This window comes from Sturnira hondurensis, unplaced genomic scaffold (assembly GCF_014824575.4).
Source record: "Sturnira hondurensis isolate 20B ecotype Veracruz unplaced genomic scaffold, ASM1482457v3 Scaffold0007208, whole genome shotgun sequence".
Classification (NCBI taxonomy): Eukaryota; Metazoa; Chordata; class Mammalia; order Chiroptera; family Phyllostomidae; genus Sturnira; species Sturnira hondurensis.
Window position 1 is genome coordinate 5,474,504 of NW_028079839.1, and position 12,894 is coordinate 5,487,397.

At 57.6% G+C, this 12,894-nt stretch overlaps 1 protein-coding gene across 2 annotated transcripts in view; it reads left to right on the top strand.

Annotated features, from left to right (window-relative positions):
* The window catches only part of INPP5A (inositol polyphosphate-5-phosphatase A), a 146,620-nt gene that overhangs the window by 55,012 nt on the left and 78,714 nt on the right, over positions 1 to 12,894 (top strand). For both annotated transcript variants that reach the window (XM_037051247.1, XM_037051248.1), the window contains exons 3-4: positions 521 to 621; positions 3,839 to 3,926. In XM_037051247.1, the coding sequence (XP_036907142.1) occupies positions 521 to 621; positions 3,839 to 3,926 (189 nt within the window). The remainder of the gene's footprint in view (positions 1 to 520; positions 622 to 3,838; positions 3,927 to 12,894) is intronic.

A 12,894-nucleotide genomic window follows, 5' to 3' on the forward strand; every position in this document is an offset into this window, starting at 1 on the left:
GTCTCCACTCGGCATCGGCAGAGCTGAGCATTAGGTGCTGAGAGCGGCGGCAGAGAAAGGCTGACTCTCTTCCCGTGAGGGACGCTGTCCCGGAGAGCGGGATGCTGATGCTCAGAGCCCAAGCTCCCTGGCAGCATGTCAGTGACACGGGCTACAGGGCAAAGTCACAGGACACTAGGGCCACGGGCTCCGGGTTGTTCGGGAGCTGACTGTCAGAGGTGGGGAAAGGCGACGAATCATCTCTCAGGTTTTGAGGGCGGCTCTGAGGTCTGCCTGTGACCCTCTGTCCGGTCCCGTGGGGAGGCAGCCAGGAGTGGTGCCACCTCGGGGTGCAGCAACCGGCACAGACCTTTGGTGGAGAGGCTCTCTGGAGCCTGTGGAGGCCCCGACCCCGTGACCACCAGTCAGGCCCAGGCTTCCATCTCCTGCTGCCGCAGGATCGCCAAGTGTCTGGGGGAGGATGAGGGCTCCGAGGGGACTTGAGGTCTCACCAGCCCTGTCTTGTGTGCTCCCTCCCCAGGTCGTCCACACGCACAAGCCGCACTTCATGGCCCTGCACTGCCAGGAGTTCGGGGGGAAGAACTACGAGGCCTCCATGTCACACGTGGACAAGTTTGTCAAGTAAGTCCAGGGGTACATGCCATGTCCCTGCTTTCCATGGAAACATGGGTGCAGCCTCACCCAGTGAAGCACCATGGGTGAGCTGCAGCATTCCAAAGAGAAAAGGTATGGCCCTCGTGGGCAACAGCATGCCTCCTGGGGACACTGCAGGTGACAGCACCTCCTGGGAAGGGGACAGTGATGCCTTGGGCTTATAGACTTCAGCCCTGGGTTCCGGGGGGGGAGTCCCACCTGTGTGTGCCAGAGGTCACACCTTATGTGGTCTGATGGCTTCCTGCTGCTGCTGCTGAGGATGGACAGAGGGATAGACAGGACTGGTTTCGTTTAGCACCTTGCAGCTGTGTTTGTCTCAGCGAGAGAGGGACAGAGCTCCTGAGTCTTCAGGAGGGGAACTGTGTTGTTTGGGAGGAAGGAGCCAGAGGCTGCTGCGCCCACACCCAAGCCCCATGGCTCCACAAGGAAGCAGGAGCTCCAGGGCTTAGCACCTGCAAGTGGACACGTGGTCCATGGGCAGAGGCAAGTCGGAGGGACAGGCTCTCGGTCCGTGAGTTCCTGAGCTAAAAGTCTGTGTCCCCATCTGGCTACCAGTGCTGGTGGTGGCCGGAGCGCCTTCCTCTCTTCTATCATGCCTCTGGCCCAGGTGTCCTCTCTGCCTTTGTGCAGCACTGCGTCCATCCCCGGTGTCCCTACAATGTGGCATTGCCTGCTTGACCCCCTGTCCCCAGACTCTGGGCATGGTGCCTACTTTCCCCTGTAGTGTGGGAAGGTGATGCTTCCTGACTTCTGGGGCTGGTCACCCCAGGATTCCATGCAGGGGGGCGCGGGGGCAGGTGCCGGGCTTCGGGAGGGTCTGGCTCTGTGGACTTGTGCCCTCTTGGCCTGCTGTTCACCCGGGGTGCCTCTAGCCGCTGGCACCAGCCTCAGGCCTCCTGTTGGGGTTCTCAGCATCCACCCATGTTTCCAGTTGTTGAATTGTGGGGAAATTTGTTAAAGGGCAGATTTTAAAAAACTGTCAAGTTTTCCCTAAAGTATAATTTTAGGGAATTCCCCTCATTCCAAATGTTTTCTTAACATCCGACAGACTCACTCCAAAGTGACCATGAACGAGCAGAGGGTCAAGCCTGGCTGCAGGAACAGTGACAACCCAGGCTTCCCCCACCTGCGCGGAGCCTCCTGGGGTGGTGGGGAGCCAAGGCAGTGCTGTGGCCTCGACCCCAGGGAGTGCAGCCCATGCACTCCGCCAGGCTGGTGCGGGAGCGTGTCACCGTGTCACCGTGTCACCTTCGGGAAGCACTGAGTTACATCCTGCTTCCCATGATGGCTCTCTGTCTGCTCCCAAGGACGGAGTGCAGGGACTGTGAGCTCGAAACGCAGCAGAGAAGCTCCCCAGTGCTGGGGTGGGCAGGGAGTTCTTTAAAAAGGTGCAGATGGGGCTTACGAAAGAAAGACTGGTACATTTCACCATGTTCCAGTTTAAAACTTTATCTATCAGAAGGCTCTCTAAGCAAAGTATAACTTTGGTCACATGTGGGGAGAGATAGCTGCAACACACTTTACTGAAACACAGCACAGTACTGAAAATCGGTTTTCGGTGCATGCGATCTTTCGTGTGTCAACAGGAAAAACAGCCATCAGGGGACTGGGGCCTTTCACAGCAGAGGGAGCGCAGGGGAGCTGCAGGCATCGGCTTGTCCACGGGCTCCAGTAACCTAGTCACAGTGGCACCCTTCATCCCTCGGTCCTGTTCTCCTGCCCTGCCCTGTGGGCAGAGGTTTGCACACAAAACGCATTGGCGTGGCCTTGCTAAATAGCCAGCGCCGCTCATGTTCTCCGGTCCACCTGCGCTCCATGGGCTCCAGGTCTGCACCTGGTACCACTTTCCTTCGGCCTGGGCACCTCTCTGCCACTTTAGCTCGAGACCCCATGAGTTCTCTCCGCTTCTGTTTTCTGAGAGGAAGCCTTTGTCTCCCCGTTTGGATGGTGTTTTTGTTGCGGACAGAACCCCAGCCTCTCGGTGTTCGTTCAGCCCTGTGAGGCTGCTGGTTTGGGTCCTGGCCTCATGCTGGTCTGAGCTAGCGGAGCCTCACGCCCAAATCCATCCCCGCACGTCTTCTCCCTGCTCTGGGACCCTGTCCTTGTGGCTGCTTCGCGGCCCGTTGACTGTCACACTGAGTCTGATCTTCTCCGCATTTATGCGGCTTCAGGCTCTTGGAACTTTCTCAAGCTGTAGGTTTAGTTTGAATCAAACTTGGGAAAAGTGTGTCCGTTATTTCTTTAAATGTCGTTTCTTTTGTCCTGCCCTCCCTTGGTCCTCAGACCTGTTTGTGGGCACACGGGCCCTTTGGCTCTGGATCTCTGGTTGTCTCCCGCTGTCTGGACAGTGTCTGGTGCTATTTTCCCTCCAAGGTCTTTCCTGCCATGGGTTTCAGTCTACTCTTAGGTCCCACCAGTGAAATTATTTCTGAAACTGCATTTTCCAGCCCTGGAAGTTTCTCTGGTGGTTTTCATGTTTGTGTCTGTCTTCATGCTCACAGTTTCCTTCAAGTCCGTGATTGCGTCCGCAGCAGCTGCCTCGAGGCTTTTCAGTAAGTTCCGCCGCCGTGCTCTTCGTTGGTCACCTCTGTCGGTACCTTGTGTGTAGCTCGTGGCCCTATTTTGCTGCTTCTTCATGGGCCAGTGGTTTCTGAGGGGACGTGGGAAGGAGTGTCTGTGCCCTCCGTGTCCGAGGCTCATTTCTCTGCGAGACTTGGGATTCGCTGCCGCGTGGAGTCGGGGCCTGAGCATCCACTGGGTGTTCGCAGGCCTGTCCTCCCCCGCCCTGCCCCGGGCACTGGCTGTCACACGGCACCTTTTCCTCCTCCACGCGCCCAGCTGTCGTGGAGCGGGGGGTGAGGGGCAGACCAGTGAGCGGGCAGGCCCCTCGCTTCCTGCCCCCGCTCTGGTGCACGAGGGGGCCTCCAGGGAGCTGGGAGCTCCTGTGCCAGCCTCGTTTACAGAGATAATGAGGGGGCACCTTCAATAGGCTTTCCTGGATCTTAGCTCCTGCCACCCCTCCCTCTCTGCCTCCTTCCTCCCGCTTTCTTCCCCTTCTCTCTGCCTTGCCCCGCCTTTCCACCCTGGTCAGTAGTGTTTCCAGAGTGATATCACGTGCTGTCCAGGCCATCATCCCGGTGAGGTGTCTGTGTGACTTGTGACTGAAGGACTCTTTTCATTCCAGAGAGCTGCTGTCGAGTGATGCAATGAAGGAGTATAACCGGGCGCGTGTCTACCTGGACGAGAACTACAGGTCCCAGGAGCACTTCACGGTGAGTGCCTGTGCCCCGAGGGAGTGCTGCCAAAGTGCTTGTGCTGGGGACAACCGGTAGCCTGCATCTCAGGCTCGCTCTGGGCCCAGCCAGGCTCTTGGTGCCTCAGATAGCCTCAGTGTGGGGGTCTCCCTCCACACAGCTGTGGGATGCCTCCTGAGGGGCTGGCCCCAGGGGAGAGAGACAGAGACTTCCATGGGGCTGGGAGAGTCTCGTCCCTCCTCTCTGAGAGTCCTTGGTCTGGGTGGCAGGGGACATAAAGCAATGCCAGTGAGGCACACAGCCGCAGGTGCACAGGTGCGGGGGAGGCTTCTTGGAGGAGCAGACATTGGCCAGGTTGGGAGTAGCTGGTTGCTGGTCTGGAGGACAAATGTCCCAAGCTCCCCGACGGTAGAGAGTCCTGGAGCCTCTGTGGGAGTGGCTTTCTCCTCCTCTGCTTTCTCCTCCCACGGCACGTGCCGCCTCACCATTGTGCCATCATGCTGCACGCATAGGTGCCTGTGTGGGCCTCTTCCGTGAGGCGGTGCCAGCAAGTGCATCTCGTTCCTCAGCTTGCCCTGTGCCCGGGAGCAGGCGCTATGTGCTGGCCGCTGTGGGCGTGGGCACCGTGGGCTGGGTGTGGGAGGGGCATCCTGTGCACGGAGCAGCAGGAGCAGGGATGCCCGTACCCCCAGGCTGAGACAGCAACTTTGTCCTTTGGGTTCAAGAGGGTCTGTCAGTTTCTGGTCTTGAAATTCCGGGCTTTAGTGCGGCTTAGGTGATGCCCTTCCATTGCTGAGACACTCGCTGTCTCCAGAGTGGTGTCTCCACCTTCAGCTGCACCCACTGTGTCCCATGTCCCTCGTGTCTCCTTGGCAGCACCTCCACCACACTCCCAGCCTTTTCTCCAAGCTGCTCAGATACGCTGAGGCTGCAAGCCCATCATACCGGCTTCTCCAGCCCCATAGGCGCCCCCGAGGTCAGGACACAGCCCCTGCCTTTCTCCCCTGCTTTTTGCCTTCTCCCTCCTGACTGCTTCCTTTAAGTAAACCCTCCCCTGGGTACATTCCCCTGCTATAACCCAACTGCCTGCCCGCTCCAGGCAGGACTGCTCAGATGGAAACTGCAGCGGCTGGAGGAAAACACACTGGTCGGGGCTGACAGCAGGGTGGGGGCTGCATAAGGGAAGACAGCAAGCTTGAAGATGTAGCAACCGAGACTGTTCTGATAAAACACACGGAGGGAGACGAGGCTGCAGAGTCACAGGCTGGCACTGCCCTACAATAGGCATCTGTGATCGACGTGTGTCTGGGGTCCCCAAGGGCAGGAGGAAGAGGTGGACAAACACGTGGAGAGATTATGCACGAATCCTTTCATTCTTTGATAAAAGCATGGGGACCAGAGAGCCAGTCATAGCAAGCTTCGAGCAGAATGAACGTCAAGTGCCACGGCACACCTCGGTCAGATCGCCACTGGTGACTGTGCAGAGGCTCCCCTTCCACCGTCATGCCCAAGGCGTCAGTCTCTGCCCACTGTCTTGGCTCTGCCATTGACGTCACTGAGTCCCGTGGCAGTCATCGGTCCCCTTGTCCTCCTGGAAACTGTCCTTGGGTCTTCACAGCCTCCCTTACATGGAAGACGTGTGTGTTTTAAAACACAAGGATGAAGACAATGTGCTTTGCAGACACAAGGTAAACGGAAGCAGGAGAGGCTGTATTAATGGCAAAGTGGACTTCAGGTCGAGGAACGTCTCCAGGGGCGGGGAGCATTTCGTGGGCATAGTGGGCCAGCTGCTCAAGTGTGTGTGCACCCAGCACAGGGACTCACCCCCGTGTGAGCTGAGAGTTGAAAGGACACACAGACCTTGGTCTGTGGAGTTGGCACTCTTGGTGATCGACACTGCATGTGGCCAGAAAGGCATCATGACCACCGTGACCTCATGACCTGTGAGACCCCAGTGAGAAGACCAGCATGTGCAGCTGCAGAGGAGGGCACAGCACCAGCAAGGGCGAGGACAAGAGGGACACAGACTGGGGGAGGGTGACCGTCAGCCCCACCTCCCCACAGAAATGTGTGTCACTTGAAGACTGGAGAGTTTTGAGAAGACTTTGCCAGGACAAGGCATGCTGTGGGGCTTTTCTGCATAGGAGCTGGGCAGCCTGTGGTCGGGGCGTGAGGCCACGTCCGGGGCTTGTACCCAGGCCTTTCTACCTGGCTGCTGCCATTCCACAAGCCATTCCCAGGCCTGGACGGGACAGGCCTTTGTGTCCACACAGACCATTCACCAGGACACACTGAGGGCTGGGCCATTAATACCCTTCAAATGTCTGAGAGACTGAAATCACCCACATTGTGTTCTCTGACCACAGAGGAGTAAGTTAGAAGCGAACAAAGAGGGTGATAAAAATTCCCAAACACTTGGGAATAATTTGTCAAGAACCTAAGTCAAAGAGAAAGTCAAGGGAAATGAAAAATATCTACAATTACTTAAAAAAACCCTAAAATCCTTCAAAATATATGAGATGCACCTTGGAGGAGAATATTTAGCATTAACTGCTCACACTGGAAAATTTTCAGTGCAGAGCAAATTAGCCCAAAGCAACTGGAGGGAGGAAATTGTGGAGCCACAGTGGGAATCGACACAGGAAAAGAATGATGGAGAGTTCAGTGAACTGGCTCCTGGGGAAGGTCATCATCCCCTGAGTCCCCTAAGCCTGAGCCACCGTGACCAGGGGAGCAGGACGGTGTATCTGGGACACAGACTGAGGCCGAGGGGCCCTTGGGCGAAGTCCAGGACTGGTCCCCTGAGCTGGGGCACGTTGTGCTGAGAGCCCAGCGCCGCTTTCTACACAGGCGCCGCCTTCATCCACACATCAGAGGACGATGGTGAGGCTCCTCGAGTGTTCAGAGGCCTCAGAAATAGGGAGGGACCCCAATGCCTGTGCCTAGAAACCATAGCCTCATGGGAGCCGGTGCCTGGAGCCCCCCGCCACTGCCACCCACAGAAGTGTTCCCCAAGCCCTGCATGCTCGTTCTCCGGGGTCTGTCTGTGTCTTGCCGTGTGCGCTGACAGGGTGACTTCACCTCCTCCAGCCAGAGTGTCTGGTTGGCGGAGCAGAGAGACAGCTGAGCGCTGGAGGCGCACCAGGGCCAGGAGCTCTGTTTCATCCCCCTTGTTCCTTGAGATTTATCTCAAAACGTCGTTTCTCCATTTGTAATGGAGAACAAAAACCTGAAAAGCTAGCATTTCCATAACTCATCCATTTTACGGAGGAAATAACTGTTCTTGCCAACAGTTGTGTATCAGGGTGGTCCTCAAAAATGATCCAATAGCAAAAATTGGAAGTAATTTTAAACACCCAGAATTTGAGGTCTTCACAGGGTGGATGGCTGTCTGATGGAACCATCTGCCACAGACAATTTCTGCGATGTGGGGTTTTGTGAAGGAGGTCCCCTCTGGGGCTCCCGGGAGCAGGCAGGCTGTGCCCCATGCTGCCGCCCCTTCAGGCTCTTGCTGCCCGGTTGTGCGTTGAAGCATCGTACTTGGTGATAACATGACCCCTTGGTGATAACAGACAAGGGTCTGTTCTTCAGTGCAGGGGTTTTCAGACGTCAGGCCACTGGAACCACGATGCACCCAATTAGAACTGGCTTCTAACCGTGTCTTCCTCGTAGACATAGCAACAGCGCCTTAGCTGGGGACACGGCCGGCTCTGCAGCCGGGGCCTGAGATGGGGCAGCGTGTGGGACCATCCTGGGCAGACGGGCCCGGCAGAGGCACAAGGCCCATGAGGCTATGTGTCCTGCTGTCCACAGGACATGGGGAAGGAGGCTTGCCCATCCTCTAAGGACGTGGAGCATGGCTCACACCCCTCTAGTCCAGCGGTGCCTATGTCCTGGCTTCTTCTCCAGGGTGGCGTCCAGTGGGACAGTAGGGACAACTGCATGCGGAGGGTGACAAGGGGCCAGCCATAGGACAGCCATGGCTGACACAGGGAGAGGAGCGTGTTTGTCATCCACCTCCTGACCGAGAGGTGATGGTTCACGATGAAGTTCTGGTAGACCCTGTGCCTGTCTGTGATGCTGTCCCCTGCATGCCTGTCCGTCACCCTTCAGTGTGTCCAGTGTGGGACCGGCTCTGCCAGGACTGACTCTGGACATCCTGCGGGAGAGGCCCTGCTCCCCTGGGGTCCAGGGCAAGGCTGAGCAGTACTGGCCAACCGAGAAGCCACCCTCCTCCCCCAGCCTGGTGGCCTTGGGCTGTCAGAGAGAGGAAAATTTAATTTTTACAAGATTAATGGTATTGGGGTGATATTTTTAGCTGAGTGTGGTTCAAATAATAGGCCATTAATTGAAAAGGGAAATTGAAATGAATTTATCTTGTACATAAATGCTGTCACGGGTATTAATAGGGATCAGAAAATAGTGGCCTGTTCCCAGAAAGATGTTGAACCTGATGCTGCACCTGGTGAATGGATGTGATGGGAGATTTGCTGCAACTCAGGATCTTGGGAGGGGGCTCTGGGCCAGAGGGTTGGCTTCAGGCCTAGGGGGTTGTGCAGCCTGGAGGGGCTCTGGCTTGGAGGGAATTGGTCCTGGAGGGGCTTTGGGCCTGGAGGGTGCCTTGGGCCTGAAGGAGGCCTATACCTGGAAGTGCTTGGGCCCTGGGGACGGGGGTGGGGGGTGGGTGGGGGGCCGACCGTAAGGGGGGACTATGGGCAGGGAAGGACTCCAGAGAGGCAGGAGGCAGATGTCCATCTTCACCAGCAGATGGCATCAGAGCAGCGTTTCTGTCCTGAGCTTTTGGTACAGGAGGTGCTCAGCCAGCAGTTTGTAGATTTCAAAGTGATTATGTTAAATTTTGTTTGCTCCTAAGAACGGTGCTTAGTGGCTATTTATGGAAACAGGAGGCTTGTCTGGTCCACTTGGGGCTGAGAAGACAGGTAGCATCCCTGCCCCAGGCCCCTGCTGCCTGTTGCCTAGTGGCGCTTCCCCTGGAACCTGAGGGCTAGACACCTGTTCCTTCCCAGGAACTGCCGGTCTGGTGTGGTGACACTGGCCCTGAAAGGCCAGGGCCCCATCCTGTCCTTGGGAGTTGGTTTAAATGACCATCACAGGGTGGACTGAGGACCCTGTGAGCCGGAAGGGAGCTCACATGCTGCACCCAGGGCCCCTAAGTGCCCGCCCTTTCCTCTCGGCAGAGACTCTGGTTTGTCTTCCCCCCTGGGTGAGGCCCCGGAGCCGCAGCTCCATGTGCCCCTGCTCTGCCCAAGCCCGGGGTCTTGCCAGCACGTGCTGGGAGTGCAGTGCCTGAGTCCAAGAAGGTAAGGGAGTGGGTCCTCAGAGTGGACCCGATGCAGGTGCCCCAGGCCCTCCTGCAGGGGTCCAGGGGCCATGGTGCCCCTGTACCAGCTCAGTGGAGAATGCCATCCTGGAGACAGAATTTGAGTTTGTCGGCATGCAGATGTGTTTGAGACCGTGGATTGCGCTGCAGGGGGTGCTGTGTCCGGGGCCCCCACAGGTGGAGACTGGGAAGGTGAGTGGGCACACTAGGGGACATGAGAGAAGGCCGGAGCAGGGGTGTGCTAGAAGCCAGGAGTCAGTGACCATGGGGCTGCACACCTGTGGCGTGGTCTGCCTCCCAGGCCCCACTCCCTGCCTGGGGCTTTGGCGGGGGAGGGGTCCTCAGGGGCCTGGAGAAGAGCAAGCTGGTCCTGTAGGGGCTGTGCCTGTGCCCTGGGTGAGCCATGCAGCAGGGAGCATGGCCTTTCCCCCAGGGAGTGACCACACCTGCTTCACAACCCAGAGTCAAATGAACTTGACCCTACCCCTACCCCCATGTGTCTGTGGCCACCCAGAGGGAACTAGAAGTTCCAACCAGCAGGTGGTAAAATTCTGGTGTGTCCCGTGTGGTAAATAAACGTTAGGGGGGCTAGTGTCTGCTGCACTGGAGTCTGAGTAGGGCTGGGCCCCACTGTTGCTGGGGACCCCTGAGGCCCCACTGTCCTTCCTGGGCACCGCATGGTGGGGCACCACATGCCAGGAGCTCCTGCTATAGGGACGGGACTGGTTGTTGTCATGGAGGCTACCAAGCCAAGTGGAGGTCAGTAGCCACCAAGGAGCAGAGGCACTGTGGTGGCTCATTTGTCTTTCCTGGGCTGAGAGCCCCACTGTCTGAGAGGAGGTGGCTGCCACCTCCAACATACCCTCCATCCTCAGTCCCCTGCTTCTTCCTTCCTTGTTCCCCTACTTTCCATCTCTGGGTCTGCCCCCCCAACCTGGCCCGCACCTGGCCCCCTCCTCCTGCCAAGACTCTGGCCCCTTTTACTGAAGGGCTGTTCCTCTTTGTGTGTATGTCCTGCCTCCTGGGGAGGACATCACCCCCACCCCTATAAGTCACTGGACTTAGTGATCAAGTCCCTGGGGAACTGTGTTGACAGTCAGACATGCAACAGGACTCTGGGGCTGCTGGGGAAATGATTTGTGCAAAACTGCTGGACAGAGACCGTCTTGGTTATAAGGATGGACTCCAAGGCGGGATAGAACTTCTTGGATGGTGCCAGCTTCCCATGACCGGCAGCTCACATCCCTCGTCCCCTGTGGGTGCTGGCCCACAGTGCAAGGAGCAGTTCGGGGACCCTGCCTGGGGGCACTCAGGGCTGCCTCGTGGTCTGGCCAGGCGAATTAGGCAGAGCCAGGGAGGAGGCTCCAGAGGGAACACTGGGCTCCCTAGGGCATCAGGGCCCTTGAGACTGCCTGGGTTACCTCGGCACCCACAGAGGCTCCAAAATGCTCTCCCAGAACCCTATGTCTCCTGGCATCCACCTGGCATCAGGAAATGCCCTTGGAAAATGCCTCCCACCCAGAGTCTGCCAGGGCCTGCCTCCTGGGAAATGAACTCCTTAGGAGGCCTCAGATGGCCTCTTGTGTCACTGATGTTGCAGGCACAGAGGCTCTACTGCCCCTGAAGCCCATGGACACATGCCTGCAGGTGTCTAGCCTTCCTGGGAGCGCAGCCACCCTGCCTGCTGCCCAGGGCGAGGTGGATGCAGGGAGGAGGGGCAGGCTGTCTGACTGGGAGGGCGCTGCCCCTGCCCTGGCCCAGAGTCTTACTTTGCAAGCACCCCAGTTCTGCAAGGTCGCATTCCCAGCAAAGTGGGGGGTGGTGCTCCCAGTTGTCAGACCCTGCTACTCCCTGGGCCCACGCCTCCAGGGTCAGCCCTCCCCCAGGGAGCCATGGTCCCTGCCCAGGCGGGTGGCTCCTGGGCCCAGGGTGCCTTGGCTGCTGTCCCCAGTGACCCAGACTCTCTGTGCACCCCATTTTGCCTTTTGCATTGCCATGAGGAGGGTCCCCACCTTGGCCCTGGCAGTCTGCTTCCCAGGGGGCCGGGCTTCCCTCTAAGAGTGGGCGTCTGCTGCAGGGGACTACAGGGTGGCCAGTGGTCCTGCCCTCTCCGGCCCACAATGGGGAGTGCAGCCTGGGAGCAGTGCTCCTTCCAGGGAGACACCCTCTCTGCCTCTCCGTTCTCTCTCCATGACCACTCGTCCCTGTCTCTGCTTTTCTGAACCAGATTTTAGGGGGGATATATGGAGTATTAATGGGGTTTACTGATGTTCTTTGATCCAAGGAGGGGAGGAAGGCAAATGCATTTCTGATGCAGGAACTAATGTGCTCCAGCAGCTGCCCCCACGGCCTGTCTCCTGCCCGCACCCTGCCCGTGGTCCAGACAGGCCTGATGAAGTGAGAGGAGCAAGATTGGTTTTCTGAGGGCACCGAGCCCCGTGCACAGCTAAATCACAGTCGGCTGGCGGGGTAACACTTTGCCCCCCTCAGCGGCGCCCACGGCCCCGCGGGACATGGTGATGTGCGCCGGGCAGCGGCGAGCCGCAGTGAAGGTGAAGCTGTCATATCGATCTTTTTAGCACTAAAATATGAGCCACTTTGCTCTGCTCCCCGCTGCTGTGATGTGAAAAATAATAACTCGGATCCAAATTAAAAATATTGATCTTGGGAAGGTGCTGAAAGTAAATAAACACCTTCCGAAGTTTTCGGGTCAGCGAGGAATGGGATTCAGCAATAAATGTGTCCGCACGTCACGGTGCAGGGTGCTTGATCTGTTTTTCCTGTGAATTGATTTTTCATTATTTACTTCCTAAAAGTGTTGGGATTCGGTCCTCCACCGTTAAACCCCTGTGTTTGGGCACATTATTTCTTTGGGGCTCACAAGGCGCTCCTAATCCACTCGCTCATTGATTGATTGATTTTTGACTCAATAAGCTCACAGCCTCTGCCTTATTTAGCGCTTCCATCATAATTTTTTATACATTGAGGCCTGACTTTTTTATTTTCTTCTAACAGATGAGCTGACATCGGGCCATCAAATGGGGAGGACAGTGGGCACAAGGTTAACTGTATCCACTTGCAGCATCCCCAGTGCCATCGGGTATGTCGTGGCTGCAGGTTGGGTGGTGGGACGCAGCCCTCCCAGACCCCTCCAATTCCCTTTACCAGCGAGGCTGTGACCTCAGGCTCCACGATCTGCCCATGGCCACGCCCAGTATGGTGGGTGGCTCAGGTCTTGGATGACGTGGTTCTTTGTGGGCATGAGGAGACACTGAGCCTTGTACTTCTAGGGAGCTTATCCTTCAGGAAGCCCCTGAAAGTCTGGGGCATGTTCCCACCACTGCACAGCAGGTGCTAGGGACAGCTTGGGAAGGACAGAGAAAATGGTGCAGTGGCCATGTCTGCGGCTGGCTGTGAACAGTGGGGATGTGCCAGGGGGACGCAGGACTTGAAGCACATGCGTCCCTCTGCCCTGCAGGGTCAGGGCTTCTTGTGACCAACTTCCTGTCACTGGTGCACGGGCACCCTGGGCCAGCCCAGGGCGGGATAGAGTGGGGGCCTGTGCCCAGGACTCTGTGGAGGCATCCATCCTCACTGCCCCGCGCTGTGCTGCGTGTTCCTCGTGTCAGAGGGCCACCGCATGCT